General features: G+C 43.8%; 1 protein-coding gene across 3 annotated transcripts in view; it reads right to left on the bottom strand.

The window, feature by feature from the left end:
- Window positions 1-23913, bottom strand: part of TRANK1 (tetratricopeptide repeat and ankyrin repeat containing 1) — a 98224-nt gene that overhangs the window by 52109 nt on the left and 22202 nt on the right. For all 3 annotated transcript variants that reach the window (XM_044383285.3, XM_044383286.3, XM_026496702.4), the window contains 6 exons: window positions 21609-21735; window positions 18296-18446; window positions 15522-15640; window positions 12957-13040; window positions 12578-12716; window positions 10381-10515 (listed from right to left, as the gene is read on the bottom strand). In XM_044383285.3, coding sequence (XP_044239220.1) covers window positions 10381-10515; window positions 12578-12716; window positions 12957-13040; window positions 15522-15640; window positions 18296-18446; window positions 21609-21735 — 755 coding nt within the window. The remainder of the gene's footprint in view (window positions 1-10380; window positions 10516-12577; window positions 12717-12956; window positions 13041-15521; window positions 15641-18295; window positions 18447-21608; window positions 21736-23913) is intronic.

The following is a 23913-nucleotide window of genomic DNA, read 5'->3' as shown; positions in this document are numbered from 1 at the left end:
TGAAAAAGACACAAGAAGATGGAAAAATATTCCTTGCTCATGGATCAGAAGAATTAACATAGTTAAAATGTCTATGCTACCCAGAGCAATCTACACTTACAATGCCATCCCGATCAAAATACCAATGACATTTTTCAAAGAACTGGAACAAACACCCCTTAAATTTGTGTGGAACCAGAAAAGGCCCCATATCACCAAGGAATTGTTGAAAAGGAAAAACAAAGCTGGGGGCATCACATTGCCGGATATCGAGCTGTACTACAAAGCTGTGATCACAAAGATAGCATGGTACTGGCACAAAAACAGACACATAGACCAATGGAACAGAAGAGAACCCAGAAATGGACCCTTGGCTCATTGGGCAACTAATCTTTGACAAAGCAGGAAAAAACAACCAGTGGAAAAAAAGACAGTCTCTTCAATAAATGGTGCTGGAAAAATTGGACAGCTACATGCAAAAGAATGAAACTTGACCATTCTCTCACACCATACACAATGATTTCAGCCTCGGGAGACACTGAGTGGAAAACTGAGTCACAGCATTTCAGACTACTGACCAACAGAGAACTGTGAGCTGGTAAATGGGTGTGGTTTTGAGCCACTAAGTTGATGGTGATTTGTTACAGAGCACAGAGAACTAACTACTAATTACTGTCTTGCCCCAAAGGAAGTGAAAATTCCTGACTTTCAGAGTATCAACTGAAGGGAAAATTTGGTGCCTGCCAAGCCCCTTTTAAAAGGCACTTACAGGGGTGCCTTGGTGGCTCAGTCAGTTAAGCGTCCGACTCTTGATTTCAGCTCTAGTCATGATCTCGGGGTCCTGGGATCAAGCCCCGTATTGGGCTCCAGGCTCAGCAGGGAGTCTGCTTCTCCCTCTCTCTCTGCCCCTCCTCCTACTTGCATGCTCTCTCTCTCTCTTTTCAAATAAACAAAGCTTTAAAAAGTAAATAAATAGATAAAACAAAAAAATAAAAGGTACCACAATCTACCCTTCTCTTACTGCCCTCCAAAGTTATCATTTTCATCTTTAATAATTAACTACAGAAGATTTTAATATATTTCTGTTGCTTTGATATAGGTAGTAATAATTTTGCAAGATAAGGAAGCAAAATTTGAAGACATACTAGACTGTTTTTTAATTGACCAGCATCCATAGTCCTTTTCCTGATAACAACACCTCAGTTTTTCTTTGAGAAAGCACCTTTTCCCCCGTTTTCAGCCTACCTGATTTGATGGAGTAAACACATTCAGTCACCATGACATCCTCCACCACTGCTCCAGCCCGAGCTCCGGGGATAAACATCTGACCAGAACCTGACCAATCAATCATTCCATCCTCGGGCTCTGCCCCAGCCCCAGATCCAATGGTGAACACCTGACCAGGATCTGGCCAATCAGATCATTCCATCCTTCTGGCTCTACTGATTGGTTCATGGAAAGCATGTGACCAAAGTCCAGTCACCGAGACTCACTCCGAGGACTTTAACTGAAGTACTGAGTAGAGATAGCCTCTTTGGCTGAGACTGACAAATAGGCATAATATAAACCTAATATCAGGTGGCTTCAACTGAAGGAGAGCCTGCCCTACAATGAACCTAATGCAGAAGAAAGCAGAGCTGGGAGCCAGGGCAGATTCTTGAAGACACCTCTGGAACACCTGGAGCAAACTCTGGACAATCAAGTCACATGAGCCATCAAATTCCCGTTCTTGCCTAAACCAGTTTGAGTGTCTGTAGCTTATAACCAAGTCAGATGCAACTACTGATCTGGCCTCATGTTCCAGAAGGTGATCATTTCTAGGTTTTGAGTCCTGCTGCTGGGCTCTGGTAATTCCCTGAGACTTAACCCCTGGGCCTCCCAAACCACATGGACCCGGAGCCAGGAGGACCATCATAACAACCTCTACCCGCCAAAGTGCCACCAGAACTGATGATTTCAGAGGCTCTGTGATGCTGCTATTATTTTAAATGGTGGATTTGGAATTCAGGCCACATTAAAGTATCTGGAGAGCTCTTGACTCTCCACTTATCAGAAAAGTATTCAAGATGGAGATAATCTCATACACTGTTGGGGCAACCTTCCTGGGGTTCAAGTTAACAATAGCTTTCAAAAGCCAAATACATCCCAATATGCTAGCATCCTAAAACTGCACATATGTTTTTACTTATACATTATAGAATATTTGTGGGGAAAAAATCATAAGATATTGGTAACACTGGTTCTGAGGTTAAAGGACAGAGGCTCTCAATGTATACTTTTTGTATCTTTTGATTTGTGAATGTAATCTATTTAAATTTTAAATAAAATGAGTTTATCCAAATAAATAAAATGAATAATTGTTTGAACAAGCAATCTCTCAACTAGGAAATAATCCTCCAGGGACGCCTGGGTAGCTCAGTCAGTTAATTGCTTACCTTCAGCTCAGGTCATGATCCTAGGGTCCTGAGATCGAGCCCCATGTCCAGCTCCCTGCTCAGCAGAGAGTCTGCTTCTCCTTCTCACTCTCCTCCTCCACCCTGCTCATGTTCTCTCACTGTCTCTCTCAAATAAATAAATAAATAATCTTTAAAAAAAAAGGAAATAATCCTACAGGTACATTCCCACCAGTACACAAAGATGTACATAGGAAAATATTCTCTGAGCATTGTTTTTGGTAGCAAAATAACTGAAAACCATTTAATCATCCATCAGTGCAGTATAGTCATATCAGAGAATACTGTGAGCCATTTAAAAAAAATGAAATAGTTATGCAGGTACTATTAGGGAAAGATGGCCAAGATTATTGTTTAGGGAAAAAGCAAGTTGCATAGTATGTACACATTCATATTTAAAAGAGGAAAAGAAAAATTGTCAAGACTCACAAAAAAATGCTTGGTAGACTTTGTGAAAGAGAATTTACTTTTTATCACACATCTTTTTAAAGTGTTTGAATTCTTTAATTTTTTTACCAAGAGCATGCCTTTCAATTTCTTTTGACTTTTTTGCCTTTAAAATTCTTTTGATTGAACATACCATAAAATTCACCCTTTTATTTTTTTTAAGATTTTATTTATTTATTTGACCGAGAGACAGCCAGCGAGAGAGGGAACACAAGCAGGGGGAGTGGGAGAGGAAGAAGCAGGCTCCCAGCAGAGGAGCCTGATGTGGGACTCGATCCCAGAACGCCGGGATCACTCCCTGAGCCGAAGGCAGATGCTTAACGACTGCGCTACCCAGGCGCCCCAAAATTCACCCTTTTAAAGTGTATAATTTAGTGGGTTTCAGTATATTTATGAAGTTGTGTAATCATCACCGCTATCCAATTCCAGGACATTTCATCACCCCAAAAAGAAACCTTATATGCATTGGCAGTCACTCCACATTTCCTCTTGCCCCACCCCCAGGGCAACCAGTAATCTGGTTCTGTCTCTAGGGATTTCCTTATGGAGGACATTTCATATAAATGAGATCATGCAATATGTGACCTTTTGTGTCTGGTTTCTTTCACTCAGCATAACGTTTCAATGTGCATGTATGTTGTAGCGTGTGTCAGTATTTTGTTCTTTTTTATGGCTGAATAATATTGCATTGTCTGTATGTACCACATTTTGTTTGTCCATTCAGCAGTTGGAGATTTGGGTTGTCTGCACGATTTTGGTTGTTATGAGTAATACTGTTAAGAGCATTCATGTACAAGTTTTTGTTTGAATATGTTTTCATTTCTGTGAGGCATATACCTAGGAGTAACATTGCTGAATCATATGGTAACTATTTGAGTAACTGCCAGACTTTTTTCCAAAGCAGATGCACCATTTTTCATTCCCACCAGCAATGGGTCCCAAAATTTCCACATCCTTGTCAATACTTGTTGCTGTCCATCTTTTTTTATTTCAACCATCTTGGTGCGGAGTATACTTCCAATTTTTAAACTAGTTCTTGAAAGGTGATTCGAAGAAGTCTATATGAAGGGGTTCCTGGATGGCTCAGTCGGTTAAGCATCTGCCTTTGACTTAAATCATGATTCCAGGGTCCTGGGATAGAGCCCTGCATGGGCTGCCTGCTCAGAGGGGAGTCTGCTTCTCCCTCTCCCTCTGCCTGCCGCCCTCTCTGCTTGTGCTCTCTCTCTCTCTCTCTCTGTCAAATAAATGAATAAATCTTAAAAGAGAGAGAGAGAGAGAGAGAGACAAGCCTATGTGAACAATGAAACCAGTGGAACAGAACAGAAAGTCCAGAATTAGTGGCATCTCAAATTGCCGAGGTCATGAGAACACTTCTAAACAAATGATGCTGAGACAAATAGGTAGTCATCTGGAAAATGATAAAACTAGATCCTTACATGAAACTCCAATGGATCAAGGATCTAACATTACAAAGGAAACTATATAGGCACCAGGAAAAAGATATAACTCTTTTTTTTTTGATGTGGTGTTCCATGATTCATTATTTGCGTATAACACCCAGTGCACCATGCAATATGTGCCCTCCTCAATATCCATCACCGGCCTATCCCAATCCCCCAACCCCCCTCCCCTCTGAAGCCCTCAGTTTGTTTCCCAGAGTCCATAGTCTCTCATGGTTCATTCCCCCTTCTGTTTACCCCCCCCTTCATTCTTCCCTTCCTTCTCCTACCTATCTTCCTGCTATTCCTTATGTTCCATAAATGAATGAAACCATATGATAATTGTCTTCTCTGCTTGCCTTATTTCACTTAGCATAATCTCGTCCAGTCCCATCCATGTTGCTACAAATGTTGGTAATCATTCTTTCTGATGGCTGAGTAATATTCCATTGTATATATGGACCACATCTTCTTAATCCAATCATCTGTTGAAGGGCATCTCAGCACCTTCCACAATTTAGCTATTGTGGACAATGCTGCTATGAACTTTGGGGTGCATATGGCCCTTCTCTTCACTACGTCTGTATCTTTGGGGTAACTACCCAGTAGTGCAATTGCTGGATCATAGCGTAGCTCAATTTTTAACTTTTTAAGGGACCTCCACACTGTTTTCCAAAGTGGCTATACCAACTTGCATTCCCACCAACAGTGTAAGAGGGATCCTCTTTCTCCACATCCTCTCCAACATTTGTTGTTTCTTGCCTTGTCAATTTTTGCCATTCTAACTGGCGTAAGGTGGTATCTCAATGTGGTTTTGATCTGAATTTCCCTGATGGCTAATGATTTTGAACATTTTTTCATGTGTCTGTCAGCCATTTGTATGTCTTCATTGGAAAAGTGTCCGTTTATTATAAAAAAAATCCAAACTCACACAAAAATCAAGAAATGCAAATTAAAACAACCTTGAGATACCAATTCATACCTCTCAGACCAGAAGAAACTTAGAAATACAACAATAAAATTCTGTTGGTGAGACTGTGGGGAAAGAGGCACTCTCCTACATTATGGGTGGTTGTGCAAATTGGTACAATCCTTCTGGATGAAGATTTGACGATATCTAACAGAACTACATATGCATTCATGCATATGAATGAATATGGAGTGATTTCCAGGACACACTGTTAATGAAAAAAAAAGCCAGGTGCCAAGCAGAATCTATATAATGGACCCTCCATGTAAAAAAAAGGAGGTGTAAGAAAACACATATGTGTCTGCTCATTACTGCAAAAGGAATCCAGGAAGAATAAGCCTTTTAAAAAAAATAAATAAACAGAAACCGATCATCTACAGGGGGGTGAATGGGAAAGGGGCAGAGAAAAGGGGGAAGTGGGAACTCAGAGGAACCAAGGGATGAGGAAGAAGTGACACTTCTCTGAGTATATCTTTCTGCAAAGTTCAGACTCCCAGAACCATAGTAATGTTTCACACATGTGCCTTTTACATACCAAAATATAAACAAAACCGATCCAACCCTAAAATGGAATGCAAACACTGAAAAAATATACCTAAGTGTACTACAAATGAGCAAAATAACCATAGTAAATAGGGTGGGGAGGAAAAGAACTTAGTATCTGACTGGAGACAAAAAGAACTGAACACAAACAAACATAAAATGAACATAAAACAAACATCTAGTTAGTAGATGTGTTTCTCAAACGGACATGGTTTAGCAAGTCTGAAACTTATAAAACTGAACAAGTAAAATATATTATAGATGAGAGATGTTACAAATTTTAAAAGGCTAAATGACCATGGAATCAGTGGTATCAGTATAAACTTAAGGTTTTTAATACAAATACATGCAGATGGACACAGTAATACAAACACGTGTATCCATGGGTTAGTACACGAACACACATTTCCTACCTCTGTCTGCTAAGAAGGCCTAGAAATAATGGCACTCCAGTAACAATGATCACAGCCAGTGCCAGACCTTGTTTTCTACACCATTCTCTAACAAAAGGAACTGGGGATCCTTGGAGAAATGGTTGATTCCAGGGGGACACAGAAAATTCATGATGAGCCTGAAGCAATTTGTGGTGTCTGAAAGTAAGGAAGTTCTCAAAAAAGGATGGGGCTTGTCCAAGGAACACAGGAGCCAATCTGAAGAAAGGAGTACTTAATGGCCAAAGCTGGAATAATTTGAGCAACTACGGATTTTATCCCATAGAATAAATATCCTTGAGTCCATACAGATATACATACATACATACATACATACATACATACATACATACATACAGAAAAGGGACAGCTCTTCATTGCAGCAGAATTCCAAGTAATAAATGTAGAAAGAAAGAAGAAAATAAAAAATCAACATTAATCAAAGATCACAGTGATAGCTGATGCTGACAAGATCCACCGATGAATATAAAATTACTGTGCAAAAATTTGAAGAGAAGCAAGGTATTTGCACAGCCTCAAAGTATTTCCTGCAAGATATTTAACAACTACAAAGGAAAAGATGGTAACTTTACAATGAAGAAATCTCACGGATCCCACCTTAACCAACTAATCAAGGTTAACATCAAGGACATATTGACATGATAAACTCCTTGATATAATATGGAGAAGCCTATGAGCTCATTTCTGTCGTATTCTTACCAAAAATGCATAACTTTATTCTATCATGAGAAAAACATTTAACAAACTCAAACTGATAGACCATCTACAAAACAACTGACCAATACTCTTCAAAAGGGTCAAAGGCATGGAAAACTGAGGAACTGTCAAAGACTGGAGGAGACTAAGCAGCCCTGACAAGCAAGTGCACTGTAGGTCTCTGAACAGAAAAAGGACATTAATGAAAACAAGGGTGAAATTCACATGAGGTCTGTGTATTAGTTGATAGCATTCTGTCAATGTTAACTTTTTGATTTTAATAACTACACCCTGACCTATAACATGCTAAGATTAAGGGAAGCTGGGTGAGGATATACAGAAACTCTTGAACTATTTTTACATCTTTTCTGTATGTCTAAAATTAGCTCAAATTGAAGATTTAAAAAAAAAGGTGAGCTTCCCTGAGGAAAGAGAGGAAGAAGACGTGGGTAGTAAGAGAGAGGTGGAATTAAAAGGAGAAGCGGCCTATAAGAGTCATGAAGGCTCGTTTGGCAGCAGCCGGGACGGGGAGTGGGGGCAGCGCATGTTACACCTACATGAAGAAAGGGCCGTCTCTTGACTTCACGTGTTTATTCTCCCATGTTTCAGAAAGTCGGGAAGGTTTCAGCTTTTGCAAGAAATAGTATGAGGTTGTGCTGTCCAATATGGCAGCCATGAGGCACAGAGATGGCTACCAAGCACTTCAGATGTGGCTAGTCCACACGGAGATGTGCCAGCAGAGCAAAACACATGCTGGACTTCAAAGACTTTGCACAAAACCAGAACACAGAATGTAAAAGGTCTCCATACTTTTTATACTAATTACACAAGGTAATGACAATATGTTGGATAGATGGGTTAAATAAAATATATTACTAAAATTAATTTCACCTATTTTGCTTTACTTTTTCATAGACCTACCAGAAAATTTAAAATTTTGCACATGGCTCTCATCATGCTTGTACTGGAAAGCACTCATTTCAGTCCCAGGAAATGGAATGCTTGTCAAGTTATTGAGACATACAGTTGGAATCCAAGGCTCTGTGTGCATATAAAATACCCAAACACTGCTCAAACCACCTGGATTTCAAGAGACTTGGAGTTGTGTTTCTTTGCAAACCCAAAGAGTCTTGTCTGGAAATACTTTTTCTTGGGCATTTTTGGGCTGGGGATGTGTAAGGAGAGCACAGTGATTGGAGGCACAGACTTTAACCGTAAATTACCAGACTAATTATCATTAGCGCAGAGGTGAGCTGGACCCAGCTCACACCAGTCCACGAGGGCCAACTGTCGAATGTCCAGAAATGCTATAAGATGGTTGATAAACACAGCCATTACTAACAACTTACTTAATTTAAACTTACAATAAATAAATCACGTTAAAGACAAAACTCATCACTTCCTAATTATTTTGCTACACTTCAGTATAATCTATGATGAGGTTTCTTTACATCTATCTTAACATGGATCTGTGTGGTAAAAATACAATATAATGGTATGCTACTGCACATGTCCCAGCCCCATGTTCAATGACATCATGTTAATAACTAGAAATCAATCATGGTGGAAGTATTTACAAAAAGGAAATTGGCAAACACCACAATTCGGGACTTTTCTTTTTGAAGACCCAGTTGTCAAACACTTGCCAGGATACCACTGTCTCTCAGAGGGTACTAAAATTCAAGGGACACCAAAAAGACAGACAGTAACAAGTGTTGGCAAGGATTTAGAGAAATTAGAACCTTTGTGCATTGCTGGTGGGAGTATAAAATGGTGCAACCACTTTGGAAAACAAGCTGGCAGTTCCTCAAGACATTAAATATAGAGTCACCATGTGATCCAGCAATACCACTCCTAGGTATCTACCTAAGAAAATGAAAATATATTCCAAAAACAAAGGCATATATGCAAAAGTTCACAGCAGCATTATTCATAGTAGCTGAACAAATGACCATCCACTGATGAATGGATAAATAAGATGTGGTTCATCCATACAATGGGATATTATTTGGTAACAATAAGGAATGAAGTACTGATGCACGCTGCAACAAGGATGAATCTTAAAAGCATGCTCAGTGAAAGAAGCCAGTCACAAGACTGTATGAGTCCATTTATACGAAATGTCCAGAACAGGCAAGTCCACAGCCACAGAAAGTAGATTAGTGGTTGCTTAGGGCTGGAGAGGGAGGGGGAAATAGGGAGTGACTGCTAATGGAAACGAGGGTTCGTTTGAAAAAGATGATGAAAATGTTTTAAAATTGATTGTGATAATGGTTGCAATACTCTGTGAATGTACTAAAAACATGGAATTGGACACTTTAAACAGGTGAATTATATGGTATATGAATTATATTTCAATAAAGCTCAAAACAGCCTCTGTAGCACACCTTTTCTCCATTTGCCCAGATGTGGTTTCTGGGACCCAGTCCAGTGGAGAATGACATTAGAGAAATACACCTCACTGTGCTCCTCCGGGACAAGCTAAGGACACAAAACTGTAAGTTCCCAGGCCAGGGGTCCCCAACCAGATGCTTCCGGGCTCTGTCTAGTCCTCAGGCATGTTTAATCTTGAGTGGACATTTTAAAATCATGAGTTGTCTTATTTTTTAAAAAAATCCCTCTTTCCAACGTCTCCTGCCTTCAGAAGATGGCGGGAAGGCCTGGTTCCCATGATCAGCAGGAGGCTGTGGCCACAGCAAGCCAAACTCCCCAGCCCCCCACCCCCTCTGTCAGCTCCCTCCCACTGGGGCTGGGAGTCCCTTACCATTCATCATCACAGCTACCCTAGCGTTTTTATAGAACAAAATGTGCTGTCTCCACGGGTTTCCAGAAAGGCAAGAGGCATCAGAGAGCCTGGTGGGTGGGAGCACACACAGCCTTCCTATTTCACAGGCTAACAAGGTATGTCTGTATCAGTGAACCAGTTTGTCCTTGCCTGCGCCAGCCTCACTCTTCCTCGTGGCCTGTCTGGCCCTGGCGAGTATGGAGGATGAAATCCCTGTGTTAGATTCACAAGTGGCTAGGAAGCAGGACCACATCGGTGGTCTGGTTCACAGTGTATCTCCAGTAACTAGTGCAGATTTGGCACAAAATAAAGCACTTAGTAACTATGTGATGAGGGAGGGAACAAGTACAGCCAGGAGCCCCTGTCCTTGAGACACTCAATCCCACGGAGCCCCTGAAGCTGCAAGAGCATGTGGGACCCAGCCATTCTTCCCTCTCTCACCCCCCGTCCTTCCTGCATTCAGCCTGCCCTTCCAGTCATGCTTAATTCCAGGTGAGGTTTAGCCTGAGCCTGTCCCAGGATGGATGGGTAATAGATGTGGTCGGTTGAGTGGGCTCTCTAATGCCTGAGGTCAGTCAGCCCACAGCGCACCCCCCAGCCTAGTGCTGCTACTTACGCTTAATGAGGTATCCTGGGTAGGGGGCCGAGGCGACGACGTGGAGGACAGTGCAGCCATCCTCATCCTTCTGGTTGATGCGGCCTTTCCACTCGGGCTTGTGGTCCATTAACCACCTAAAAAGATGGTTTTCCTCTGAAGAGAATTAAAATGTGTGACTGATGTTATTTTCTATACACAGAAAATCAATAAAACACATCGGTGTGTAGCACCCTGAGGGAACCAAATGGGGAATCCCGCACACATTTGGCACTCACTACAAATAGGTCCAGGAGACACAGCGTTTGTGAATTAAAAGGATTGGTTATAGAAAGTTATTCATAGGGGCACCTGAGTGGCTCAGTCAGTTGGGCGATTGCCTTTGGCTCAGGTCATGATCCTGGAGTCCTGGGATCAAGTCCCGCATGGGGCTCCCTACTCAGTGGGGAGTCTGTTTCTCCCCCGACCCTACCCCCCCATGCTCTCTCTCTCACTCTCTCTCAAATAAATAAAATTTTTCTAAAAAAGAGAGAAAGTTACTCATAATGAACTTCAGTCAGGCTCCCTAGAAGCAGAGCCTGAGACAAGGATTCCTATACATGTGAGTTGTTGACAGGGAGCTCAGGAAAAAGAGAGAGGGAAGCAGGATAGGGCAGGGGAAGGAGGCAAGCAGAGATGTGGTCTCAGCTGAGCGGCCTCAGCCGAATCCCACAGGAAGCATAAACCGCACCACAGTGTTGACCCATCATGAGGCAGGGGCTAACCTTTTGTACTGCATGTCAGTCAGTCAAGAGCTACAAAACACCTCTAGAGAGGGGGTGAGGATGAGGGAGAACCTCTGTAGGAAGTGGTGCTAATTGGCAAAAAGCAGCACTCTGGGGGAAGGAGGCAGCTGTGGAGCAGCAGGTGGGGATGGGGGCCCTGGTGGCAAAGAGGCTCCAGGCAGGGCACCAACAGTGCCCATGTCGGAATCAGGTCAGGATCTGAAAAGATCACCCTACTCATTACAATCAATAGGACATATATTTAAAAATTATCTTCCCACGTTCCTTTCTTATAGCTCCTAGGCTCAAGGAAAGCCACATGCTTCTGCCAACTCTGCAAACACCGTTTGTCACCATGTCAGAGCTTTCCTCTACAAATCAAGGATAAAGTTAAACACCTGATCAGACTGATACCTGCCTGCACCTGCAGGAGCTAAGGTAAAGAGCAGACACAGTAGGGAATCGTGACTTTCACAACCAGAGACACACTTCTCTGGGTTCCAGATTCCTACTTGAAAACTGGAAGGATTGGATCAGATTGCTTTTAATCAGTCTTTACTTTTAAATCTTTGATCCACCAATCCCTATGTAAGAATAAAACATCTTATGGACTCCCCAGTATATGAAATGGATAACAGCAGGGCAAATGTGGCTAAAGCAAAATGGCGGCCCAGGTCTTGAAGCCCCTGACCACCCCCCTCACTCCTTCATTCCTGGGAAGGCCATCCAGCCTAGGAGAGGAACACTGTCTAGAAAATCCTCTTGGCCCCTTCTGGCTCTAAAACAGTATGGGTACATGTCCAACACTGATGCCATACACGCTTGGAAAAGAAAAACAAGCTTTTTTATCTAACGTGTGTATGTGTTAATGAAAAAATTTAAACATTTTAAAATTTAAATCCTATCGCCAGGTGGTGAAGACTTAAAGAAATAAAAAAGAATTGTATGAACATCAACATCCTTCAGAAGACCCACAAGCACTCTGTCTCAGCAAGAACAAGTGTTTCCCTTGGTATCGGCCCCCAGCACCACCACCACCATGGCAGTCAGCCCTCTGGCTAGAGAGAAAATGAACTTGAACAAAGGGGAGAGAACACCTGTGCTCTGCCAGCTAGAAGAAACTCCACAGCCTCAGGGTGCTCTGCCCTGCAAAGGCTGTCTGTCCCAAGTCCTCTGCGTGGGTCTCAGGGCTTGTTTGCTGCCAGCATCTGTCTAGGAACACAGAATCCTTTTGACTTGGGCCCCTTAGCTACCAGGTCCCAGGTGGAATAAAAACAATGCTGTTTCCCTGCTGCCATTGTTCATTTGAAGAATCAAACTATTTGTGTATTCAAATCATTTGAATATGCCACCTTCAGGTAGCTAAATTCTGGTTTTCTCTTGAGCTCAGTGGAGCGCCGGAGCTCAGGGCTGGGAGGGCACCTTGGATGGTGTGCGACTAGAAGAGCACTCACTTGCTTGGATACAGAGTCGCATGAGGGCATGAAGAGGGTACGGTCCTACACTCTCGATACTCGCACCAATGCAGATAAGCCACTGCACTAACTTGGGCACCTGTTCCATCTTCTCATAAAGTCCAATGAACACGTATTTCTGGGGGAAGAAACACATAAGAAGAATTATGGAAGTCACTCCATCAACATGAAACTTCAAACTCCTTCACTCATAAAGTTCGGGATCAGTAATACCTGGAGAGCTGTGGCCCAAGCCTGAGATGATTATAAATAATCAATTTGCAGTGAGGCAGCTGAAGTCCCCCTATACAGCTGAGGTCCCAAATACAAGCCTGAAGTGGCCTGACTTGAGACCGTATGTTTGAAGAAGTCACCTTACCTCAAAGAGACTCTTCAGTGATAACTCTGGGACATGGATATTTCTTGGTAGCCGGTCTTTTCTGGCCGACAGAAGTAGGAATGACTGATGAGAAGGGAGAAAAAGAAAAAGCCGGAATTATCATGTTCTCCACATAGGTTATTAGAGCAAAAGTTATCTTCAGGGTTAAAACAAGCAAGAAAAAAAAAAAAATACCCTCCAGCCCTATCTGTCTTTTCAAGCTACCTACCAAGCTTTACAGCCTGAGCTGTAATCGAAGTCCCTCTGTCCAGCCAACATCCTGTTCCTGCTGAGAGCTGAGCTCTCCCCACATTTCCTCAGAGCCAGCTGAGGACAGCAGCTGCTGACGTCAAGCAGCACTGCTGAGACTACAATGGGTAAAGAAGTGATTCCCTGCAAAGTTCTTAAAGCCTACTCAGCAAGCAGAAAAATCCGATCCTTTACAAGTATCTCATTCCAATTCATTCTTTAGCACTTCAGTGTTTCATAAGCCCCAACGTGTTCGGGGTCCGTTAGACCCTGTGGAGCAGTGTGTGGAGCGGCTCCTACCAGCCGGTGAGTGAGAGCCGACGGCAGTTCAGAATTCCCAGTGCCACGTCCCGGAGCCCTTATTAGTGACTTCAAATTGGGCCCTGGTGAGAGTATTGACACTACAGAAATTGACAAACTTTTTTTTTCTCAGCGAGCCAGTGACGCTATCTAAAGTCACTAAAGAAACTGAATCCTGAAAACGTCAAGCCATTTTTCTAGGTCACACACAGAGCATGTCCTGAGAGGTCCCTACTGAGATCATCCAGGTGTGCCAACAGGTCTAAGGGCTCCAGGCTCTGGTATGGCCACGGCTGGAGACCAGGCTCGGCCTCAACCTCCATCATGTATGCTCCTGCTAGTGGATGTGGGACCACAGGAACTGAGCCACATCTTGAATCCGGGTTTTGCAGCCTGATGCCCACTCTTTACTGCTCGCCCTGAACACACCCCAATCTCAAAATGACATGCTCAGGGTTCTGACAATCCTGATGGCTTACCTGGCTTTTTTTTTTTTAACAAGATATCTCTATTTCCAGTATGTGAAAAAATGACTGGGGCCCCACAGCTGGAATATTGGACCAATGGACCTGCCACGGAGCTGCAATCTTGGACCTTCCCTTGCCTGCCTGCTTTCTCAAGACCTTTTGATATGGGAGTGAGCTTCAGGAAACTTGTTGCTGGACTTTCAGGGATTTCCCATGAACCACCTGAAACTATACCCATAACTGTTGTGTATGCAAAGAAAACCCCATCAATTTCATTAGATTTCCAATGTAATCCATGAGCTTTTTAAAAATTGAAGAATTCTGTATTTTAAAGTGATTTACCTTGCCTGGCTCAAGAGTCCTTATAGGTTGCCCTTGTTTTTGGTGACTTTGCTGGACTGCCCAGCTTCTGAAAGCCCAGCAGGCCCTTCCTGACCTAACTGCCACCTTTGGCCAGCCCTTTCCACATGCACTGAGAGCCCACCATCAGTGACAACTAATATTCACTGGGCATTTAGCACATGCCAGGCATCGCAAAGCTCCGTTAGCTCAGTGCCTGGCACGTTGTAAGCCCTTGATAAACATTAGCTAATGTTATTATTAGGTGTTCTTGGTCCATTATTTATCATTCTCACCAAAACCCTGAGGAGTAAGTATATATCCTGCAACTTGCAAATGAGGAAATAAGGCCCAGAGGGGAAGTAATTAGCCTAAAAGAGAAAGTGGAAGATTATGATTTGAGGAGGCATCTGTGTGACACTGAAGCCCAGGCTCACAGTCCACCCCACTCCTCCATTCTCTGGATTCCCAGCCCTGGGTTTGGCTCCTGCAGCCTCACTGTTATCTGTGGGCAGCAGTCCCTTAAAGCTACACAGAAGTGGGGCACCTGGGTGGCTAAGCCCATTAAGCGCCTGCCTTTGGCTCGGGTCACAATCCTGGGCTCCCTGCTCAGCAGGGAGTCCGCTTCTCCCTCTCCTTCTGCTCCTCCCCAACCCCCCCCCACTCATGCTCACATGCTCTTTCCCTCTCTCTCTCTTTCTCATGCTCTCTCCCGCGCACGCGCTCTCTCTCAAGTAAATAAATAAAATCTTTTTTTTTAATTTTTTTAATTGAGAAAAAAAGCTACACAGAATTGCTCAGGGTAACACAGGCAGGTCTTCTAAGCCAACACTAGCAAATGCAGTATAAAAAGATGATGAAGATGAACATGCAATTGTTTATTTTCCTCATTCCACATTATCATTAGCACCTGAACTTGACACTTCTGTGATGACAATGAAGACACAGAGCAAGGAGTGAGGGCAATACACATTAGCTAATATTATTATTAGGTGTTCTGAATATGTTTCCTATCTTTAAAAAAAAACAGAAACTGGTTAATCTATATCACTCAGTGACTTTCCATCTTCAATGGTGGTGCAGTTAAAAAGTTATTTTGGCATCAAAATACACAGATAACAAATTACAATCCCCTCCCCAATGCAGACAGAAAGAGTCCATTTAACCAAGAATGTACGTCCCCACAAGAGAGCCATCCTCTTTTACTTACATGCCATAATCCTTTCTTTGCCAACTTTTCTATTACAGATTGCCACACTTCTGTTGAGAATTCGGTAGTAAAAATGTGATCAAAACAGGGCAAAAAACTTTGCAAAACAATGGGGTCACCTGAAAGAAATTTCCATAGTTTAGAAATTTTAACCTGGGCAGAGTCTAGAACATTTAGGGAAAGGTTCTCCAATTAAGACCACAGATAGATACATGGAAAATTAAAACTATCAGAAAGAAAGGCATTTGCAAAGTAAAAGTCCTTTATAACGGACCGAAGTAGCAATCACTTCAGGCTAACCTATCAGCTCAATGCCCCAAGAGTTAGGCAGTGTGATGTGAGCTCACTTCGCTCTTCTATATGCCAAGCCCAGCAATACGTGCTAATATTTAATCCCTCAAACAGACCAACAAGGCAATGGCCTATTATCTCCACTTATAGAGGAGGAAATAGAAACTCAAAAGAAGTTAAAAAAAATAAAAATAAAAAAATAACACCTCATATCCTTTAAGAAAGATGTGACAAATATTATTTTCACCCAACCGATGAGAAATGATGACAAATGAGGTCAGGTTTCATGGCATATCATGCAGCTAGTTAATGACAAAAACAAAGACGGGGACCCAGATTTGCCAACTCTCAGTCAACACACATTCTTCTAACCTAGTGGCCCATTGCATCTCATGATCCTCCAAACCACATTTCTCAAACTCATGAATGAGATCATCCAAGGAGCAAGGGCAGGTGTCAGCCTCTCCTCCAGGATTATCAACTTCCAAAAACAAGTAAATATCAAATAAATAGATATTGCTCGAAAGGATACAAAATTTCCATAAATATATTTTTCAAATTTTAGAAATTGTGCCATAGGCATACATTCACCTTCCAAATAGGAATACTTTGGCATAATAGTATGGGATGCATTGCCCTAAGAAGTCCCATGAAATGCCCCCTCTCAGGATGGCGGCAGAATGGAAACCATCCAGATTTTTTTAAGGGAGCAGTCACCCAGAAATAAACAGTGACTTTACAAAGATGCAGAGAGGACATGAGGGATGGTAGGGAACAGGCCAAGCCATCAGACTCAGGAAAGGCAAGCAGGTCACTGCCAGCAAAAGCCGGACTGGAAAGCTGGGACCGGTCAGCATTTATCTGGGGATCTTCTACTTCTCTGTCCAAGGGACTCAGCTGTGCCCACCTCTAAACCCTTCCCACTGCCTGCCTGATATGGCTTTCACCCCTCCCCCGTCTGCCAAACTTGCCCAAATTTGCCACAGACCACAATAGTTGCTTTCCCACAATCTCCGTGGGCACAGTTGGACCTGTAACAGCTGAATCTATTTCCCCACCTCTGAAAGCCAAAGACCATTTTCCCCCAATTCTAACACGTGCCATTTTTCGCATTCTAACATCTCCAGCATCGGGACGTGTGTGACAATTGATTTTGTCTCTCAGTGGCAAAACATTTATCAACGGCACATCTTAAGTCAATACAATCTTAAATGCAATCAAACACAATATTTGAGAACAACGGCCTGGCCATTGGCAGAACTTCAGACTGTGCCAAGATAAGCACGAAAGAGTTCCTTTGTCACTGGCAAGGAGTATGTTAGATTGTGTTTTATGGTTTTCTGTTTTTGCCTAATCCAGGCCACTGACAAAGCCAGCTCACCGGCAAGGTCATTAGAGTAATAACTCGAGGCAGTGACGCAAAAGGCTTCCCGTGCGTCACTCCTGCACTGAGTGCCCAGGTCCTCTGCTGCAGTGAGCATAGCAAGGGAGACCTTGAGCACCACGTCATCTTCCACTGTTAGGAGTTAGTAGGACAGTTAGGTAGTCAGGGCCTGGGCCCCCAACAAGAAAATATGGAGTCAGGACAGCTAAGATAGAACAGCACCAGCATCCTGTTTTGCAGCTCAGACAGGAGCGCCCTAGCATTCTGCTTTGCAGCCTTTGCAGAAATGACTTCTGCAAAATGTCCTAAAGTAAGACAGTTACCCACAAAGCACTTGTCACTATCACAGGCAATGGCAGTTAAGACATAAGCCCCCAGATATCAGCAAAAAAGACCATCCACACGTTGACGTTAATCTAATAGGTAGATAATGTGACCAAAGTCCTGATTGGTACGACTCAGCACACCCTGGTTGCTGAAAATAGTTCCACAAAAGAGCTCATAAAATCCCCTAGACTTGGAAACTCGGGGGGCAACCTACTCGGGCCTCTCTCCGCCTCCGGGAGCTTTACACTACAGCTCAGCAAACTTTGCTCTGCTGCCCACCACTCTTCCTCTGGTCTACCTGTTCATTCTTCCAAGCGGCATGACCAAGAACCACAAGCACTAAAGGCAGAGAATTCCTGCAACACCTCTATGAGCCCTTCCAGGGTATTTTGATAGCAAACAGGAATATTTCTCGGCGTATTGGAGAAACACATGCAAACATCACAGGAAAGAGCACAAATCACATAAAATAAGTAGCATAGAGAGGAAAAGATCTATAAGAAGCAACAGAGAAAACTGAAGTCTGATTGGCAGAGCTTTATAAGTGGTTTCTGCAAAAGGATTTTGTTGTTTTTACAAGGACATGAGCCACCAAAGCTTCTAAAATGCTTTCTAGTGTGAAAATAATTCCATTCAAACTACATAAACCAGCCACAAAGAAACACCCTGGAATTATCTCCCCAAGAGCCTTTCAAATAAAATAATAGGATTTTAAAATTTTTTAAAAAAGGAAAGAAAGAATGAACAAAGGCTCCCTCCGGTTCCAACTTACTGCCCATCGTGGTGAAGATTCCCACAAGGAAATCAGCAACCTGGATCTGGTCTGGAGTGCTTTGCAGAAGCCGCAGACCCTCGAAAAACATGCGAGCCGCTTCATAAGGTTGGAGCAACCGCAGCAAAGAATAACCAGCTCGGTAGTATCCCTGGGACAGAAGAAAAGCAAAACCGTAACTCGCCCATCTCTTCCAACCAGCCGCTAAAAGGAAAGGAAAGATTGATGACCTGGGGGAATGGACTGTAGAGGTTTCGCTTCTATGTAAACACAGATTTCTAACAAGCGCTGGAGACAGCATTCCCACGTTACGTTCTGTGCCACATTTTTCCTGTCGTTTTTTAACAGCCAAGAAAATAATCACTTTCAAATCCATGACTTAAACACAGCATCTAACATATGACACAGAGTGATGGAAGCAGGCCTGGTTCCAATTACATGTGTGGCTTATTTATTCATGCCTCAAATCACAGCCCGGGCAAGAAGAGAATGAAAAAATCCTAGGATGACAGTGTTCCAAAAAAGAATGAGATTGTCATGTAAACACAGAAGTTGTTCCCTGCTCCTTTCAATCAAAGTAAACACAATTTCCACTGGGTATGTAGCCGGAAAAAAAAAAATGAAAATGGTAACGACAAGCACTGAGATGTATTGAGCTCTACATTGTAGGCAATGCACACCAGAGGCAAAAATTTTTTCTTTCTGTAAAGAGGCAAATTACAATGAGTAACAGAAAAATGGTTTAGTTTTACCTATATACACACTGCGTACCTTGAGTAGGAACAAAATGATACTGCCTTTCCCCTCTTTGATTCTCTAAAGGAATCCATACCAGCACCTACCAAGACAACATTCTAAGATAATGAAAGGTGTTCACCAATCGGCTTCATAAAAAAAACAAGCACTTAAAAATTGCACTTGACACCAAATCTCTGATTCTTTCTCGATTTGTTTTCACCTTCCTTTGAAAGTCCAGAACCTTAGATAACAACCAGAAAAGAGGGGTGGGAGAAGGTGGGGTTTTTTCCCCCCAACTGGGTAAGCTGGACACAGAATTCCCCACTTCCTTGCCCTCCTCAGATTTAAGTTTCTTTCATCTTTTATATTTGCAGGGTGGGGGGGGATGAAGGGGATGAGAATATGCCACCCCAAAATATGACACTTTGGCATAGGTGTTATCTTGAGTCCGAGGCATTTGAGATTCAACAGATGCAGAAAGAACCCTTCCTGGAGCCTCCCTTATCTGACTGAAAGCAGATAGTCTAAGAAAACGAGGACTGCCATAAATCCCCTCTCCCTCTCCCAGGGAATTTTTATGGCCATGAAGGAGGCCGAAATCTGGCACTGAGCGGGACCAGCACTGCTAAGTGTTGCTAAGATAGCCTGATCTCCCTCCCATTAGTTTCCCACACATACGTGTGTTCCCACAGTCCAAGGCCCCAGAAGTCTACACGCCTTTCCTTTGTCCGGCCCATCTCTACAGTTTATTGCTCTTTGTTAAAAATGTATATAAGTTCTCAGGGCGTGGCTCAGTCAATTTTAAGCCTCTGATTCTTGATTTTGGCTCAGGTCATGATCTCAGGGTCATGGGATAGATCCCTTGGTCGGGCTCTGGGCTCAGTCCCAAGTCTGCTTGTCCCTCTCTCTCTGCTCCTCCCCCCACTTTCTTTTCTCTCTCTATCTCTAAAATAAACAAATAAAATCTTTTAAAAATATATATATGATTTCTCAAGCCTACCTGCTTCTCTTGGGGTCTTTCCTAGGAAGGCCCCTGTGTCATGTAAAAATTAACACAAAATAAAATTTATATGGTTTTCTTTTGTTAATTTGTCTCTTGTCAGTCAGATTTGCAGGGCCCCAGCCACTGAACCAAAAGAAGGTAGACAGAAAGCATTCTTCCTCCCCTACAGAGGACATTTAGGGGAGGACGGCAAGTGGGAGAGAATGGGGAAAGAGGGAGACAGCCAGGAGTAAGAATGGGGAGTGGGTCCTGGTCACTGTGCTGCTGGGGACTGCTGTAGGTCTGGCCCCTCAAGGAAGTCCATCCAAGGCCTGGGGATGTGCGCATGCCCCAAGTCCTCCCCCCCCCCCCATCCAGCTGGGGGATGGGGAAAATCCTAAAATGTCTCTGGGGAGACTTCCTCAGGAATGCTTTCCCATTTTTAAAACTATTCAATAGTTCCTAAAGTATCCATCCTCCAATATAAGGGGTTTAAGGTAAAAGAGACAAATCCCTTCCTTGAGGATGTAGAATCCGTAGGTCAAAGCCCCTCCCCACTTCCCACTGTTCAGCTTCTAGCAGTTGTGCACAAAAGGCAGACCCCTGAGGAAATAATGCAAACTCCTATTTACCGAGGGCCAAGAACTTGAACCAAGGACTCCTTTTTTTATTCTTTTTTTTATTTAATAATATTTTTATTATATTATGTTAGTCACCATACAGTACATCCCTAGTTTTTGATGTAAAGTTCCATGATTCATTACTTGCATATAACAGCCAGTGAGGACTCTTAATCCTGGAAGCAACTCTAGGATCTAGATAGCATCTCCCTTTACAGTCAGGGGCGGGGGGGGGGGGGGGCGGGGAGGAAGGCTTAAGGAGGGAAAAGGAGCTCCTTGGAGCTGCTGAAACCAATCCACAGCAGAGCACTGGGGAGAAAGGGCTGTGCTTTTCCCATCTCGGAGCCTCGCTATAAATAGTCTAGATCACTGACAGACACTTCATTGCATGTGCCTCAGGCTCCTGAATGTCCACTCCTTTACGGACTCTGATTCTGCTTTTTGTGCTCTCCCCAACTGGACAGTGAGTTATTACTCAAGAGCTGGGATGGTGTCTTCCTGTCTGTTTGCCCTCCTCAAGACACAAAGAACGAAGAACAGAGAGGTGCCTCGCAGAGTGGGCACTGACAGAATTTTAGCTGAGAACAACAACCAAATGGTCATTTATTGACCTTTGCTAACTCCAGCCTCTCAAACGTCCCCAATCCCTCCAACGGAGCTGATTTCCACGTAAGAAGTGCTTCCTGAAGAATCCGTGTCATATGTCCACCCAGCTGGCTAAAATGAAACTTGCAAGCGTCACTTCAGACGCCCAGTCCTGATGTAACTATATCAGAACACTACGAGCTCCCCCCACAAGGGCATTTCCACAGCTGGCCACCATGGTTGTTAGTCTCCTCCAGATGGGCTCGCATGCCCTATGGGCATCTGTCTGAAGTGCAGAGAGTTGAAGGCAAGCTCTCCTCACACTTTCATTTTACAAAGAAGGAGGAGGTGAGAGGAAGATAGGCAGGGCCCCCAGCTGTCACCGTACCTTCACGTAGGTTGGATCCCACTGGAGACATTCCTTGGCCGCCACAAAGGCCTCATTCCATTTCCCAAGGCTGTAAAATGCATTGGATTTGTTGCACAGAAGCACAGCCAGCTCCCGGGGGGGAACCCTGTCAGAAAGAACGGACCGGTGGTCAGGAGAGCTATCTTGCTGCAGATACAGAAAACCACCCTGAAGGCCGCAATGCTGGGCCTGGCTGCCACCATCGCCAGTTAATGTCCCAGTTACACCTATCACGTCTGGCCCTCCAACTCTCCCCCCACCCCAGAAAGCCCAGGACATTCGCAAAGTACAAGTCTGTCCCTCCTCGCTCCCAAATCCTCTGCTCCTTTTCATGACAAATGTTCTCAGCACCTCAGCTCTACCTCTCACTGTTCTCCACCGATCTTTTTATTTTTTAGAGACCACCTTGGTGGAGATGCTGTGAAAATGGTGACCGGTCCTAAGGACGGAGAGGATGGAAGTTCCCACTGAGCCTCAGCAGAGTCCAGACACTGATCCGTGTAGTGTGGGGTGAGCCCCTCTACGTGCATGTCCACACTGGATGGATGCAGGGCTTATCACAGGAAGGGCCTTTCACACATGTGACCACACCATCCCCACGGACCTACTGTGACAGGTGCAGGATGAGCACCATTGTAGTGTAGAGGCAGGACCGCCCTAACATTTGCAGGACCCAGGGCCAGAGTGCAAATGGGGCTCACACACACTGGGGTTAATCCACACTGTCCAATATGGTAGCCACTGGCTATGTGTAGCTATTCATATTTAATTTAATTTAATTTAATTTAATTTAATTTAAATAAAATTTAAAATTCAGTTCTTTAGCTGTATTAGCCACATTTCAAGTACTTGATAGCCCCATTCTATATTATAGAACATCTTCATCATCATAGAAGGTCCTATTGGACAGTGCTACCCTAAGTATTTGAAGGTCATAAATCAAGTTCACAAAGTGTTCAATAAAATATGTTCTATCTTCCTACTTTATAATACCTGGTTCAAATTTAGAACTGTAGGAACTGTGTCAGGGCAGAGTGAGCCAAGACTGCACCCCTGCCCACTCCCTCCATCTCAGCCTTCATCCTGCCCTGCAGGAGGCATGATTCCAAGTGCTGTCCACACGCATGAACTTGCCCAGCCCTCGGAAGAACAGGCTGCAGGTAGGAGGTCTGTGAAAGCCCTGGGAGCAGAGTCCATGGGCAGGAATTCCAGGGTCCTGATACCCATGGAGTGGACCAAAGGGGAGGAAAAGACTCTGGGTGGGTAAAGCCCATGGCCCCACAGACTCCTGCCTGGGTGGTGGGCACAGCTGGAGGGAAGCCACAGGAGGGCCCTCTAAAGCATATCAGGGTGGGTCCTCTTGCCTGGGTCTAGGGATAATACTCCAAGCTTGGTGCCAAAACCACACCAAATGTGAAGACATATGCAAAGTGTACCACAATATGTTGAAGCCTAGATGCCATTCAATTCAAGACACATGAGAGAAAAAAAGCCAGGCTTATACCTCTTTTTTATCGAATATTTTAATTGCAAAAGTACTACAAATCACTATAGAAAAGATAAGTGATGCAGACAAGCACAAATAAAAAGCAAAGTAAAAATCACCTCTACTACTGCCCCAGCCTCAGTGCTTTATGTTTCCGGCTTCTGTCACTGCCCGTCGTTCCCTCTAGGTGAAGGGACGAGGCCCCAGAAGCACAGGAGAGGCAGTGGGGCAGCCAGTGGGTGACTGGCAAGGAAGCTATGACTGCAGGTGCCGAGCCCAGATACCCTGCCCAGGGCCACCATCCCCAGCTGCAGTGAGCACTGGCTGCCACTAGGGGCTCCCAGTGCCCTGTTCTCCAGATTTGCCCTCAGCCTAACGGGAGCTGCACTCTTCGCAGGAGGTTATGACCCTGCTGTGCACTAAATTGTGCCCCTCCATCCATATGTTGAAGTCCTACCAGCCAGTGTAATGGTATTTGGAGATGGGGCCTTTGGGGAGGTAATTAGGTTTAGCTGAGGTCATGAAGTGGGGCCCTCATGATAAGATTAGTGCCCTTATATGAGGAGACACCAGAGAGCTTCCTCCCTCTCTGTCTCTCTCTCTGTCTTTCTCTGTCTCTCTCTCTCCACCATGTGAGGACATGGTGCAAAGGTAGGCATCTGCAAGCCAGGAAGAGAACTCTCACCAGAAACTGAATTGGCCAGCACTTTGATCTCAGACTTACCAGCCTCTAGAACTTCGAGAAATAAGTTCCTGTTGTTGACTCCGCCCAGGCAATGGTATATTGTTATGGCAGCC

Source organism: Ursus arctos, unplaced genomic scaffold, assembly GCF_023065955.2.
Source record: "Ursus arctos isolate Adak ecotype North America unplaced genomic scaffold, UrsArc2.0 scaffold_20, whole genome shotgun sequence".
In the NCBI taxonomy this organism is placed as follows: Eukaryota; Metazoa; Chordata; class Mammalia; order Carnivora; family Ursidae; genus Ursus; species Ursus arctos.
The sequence above is the reverse complement of the archived record's forward strand: the minus strand, read 5'-3'. Positions and strand labels throughout refer to the sequence as shown.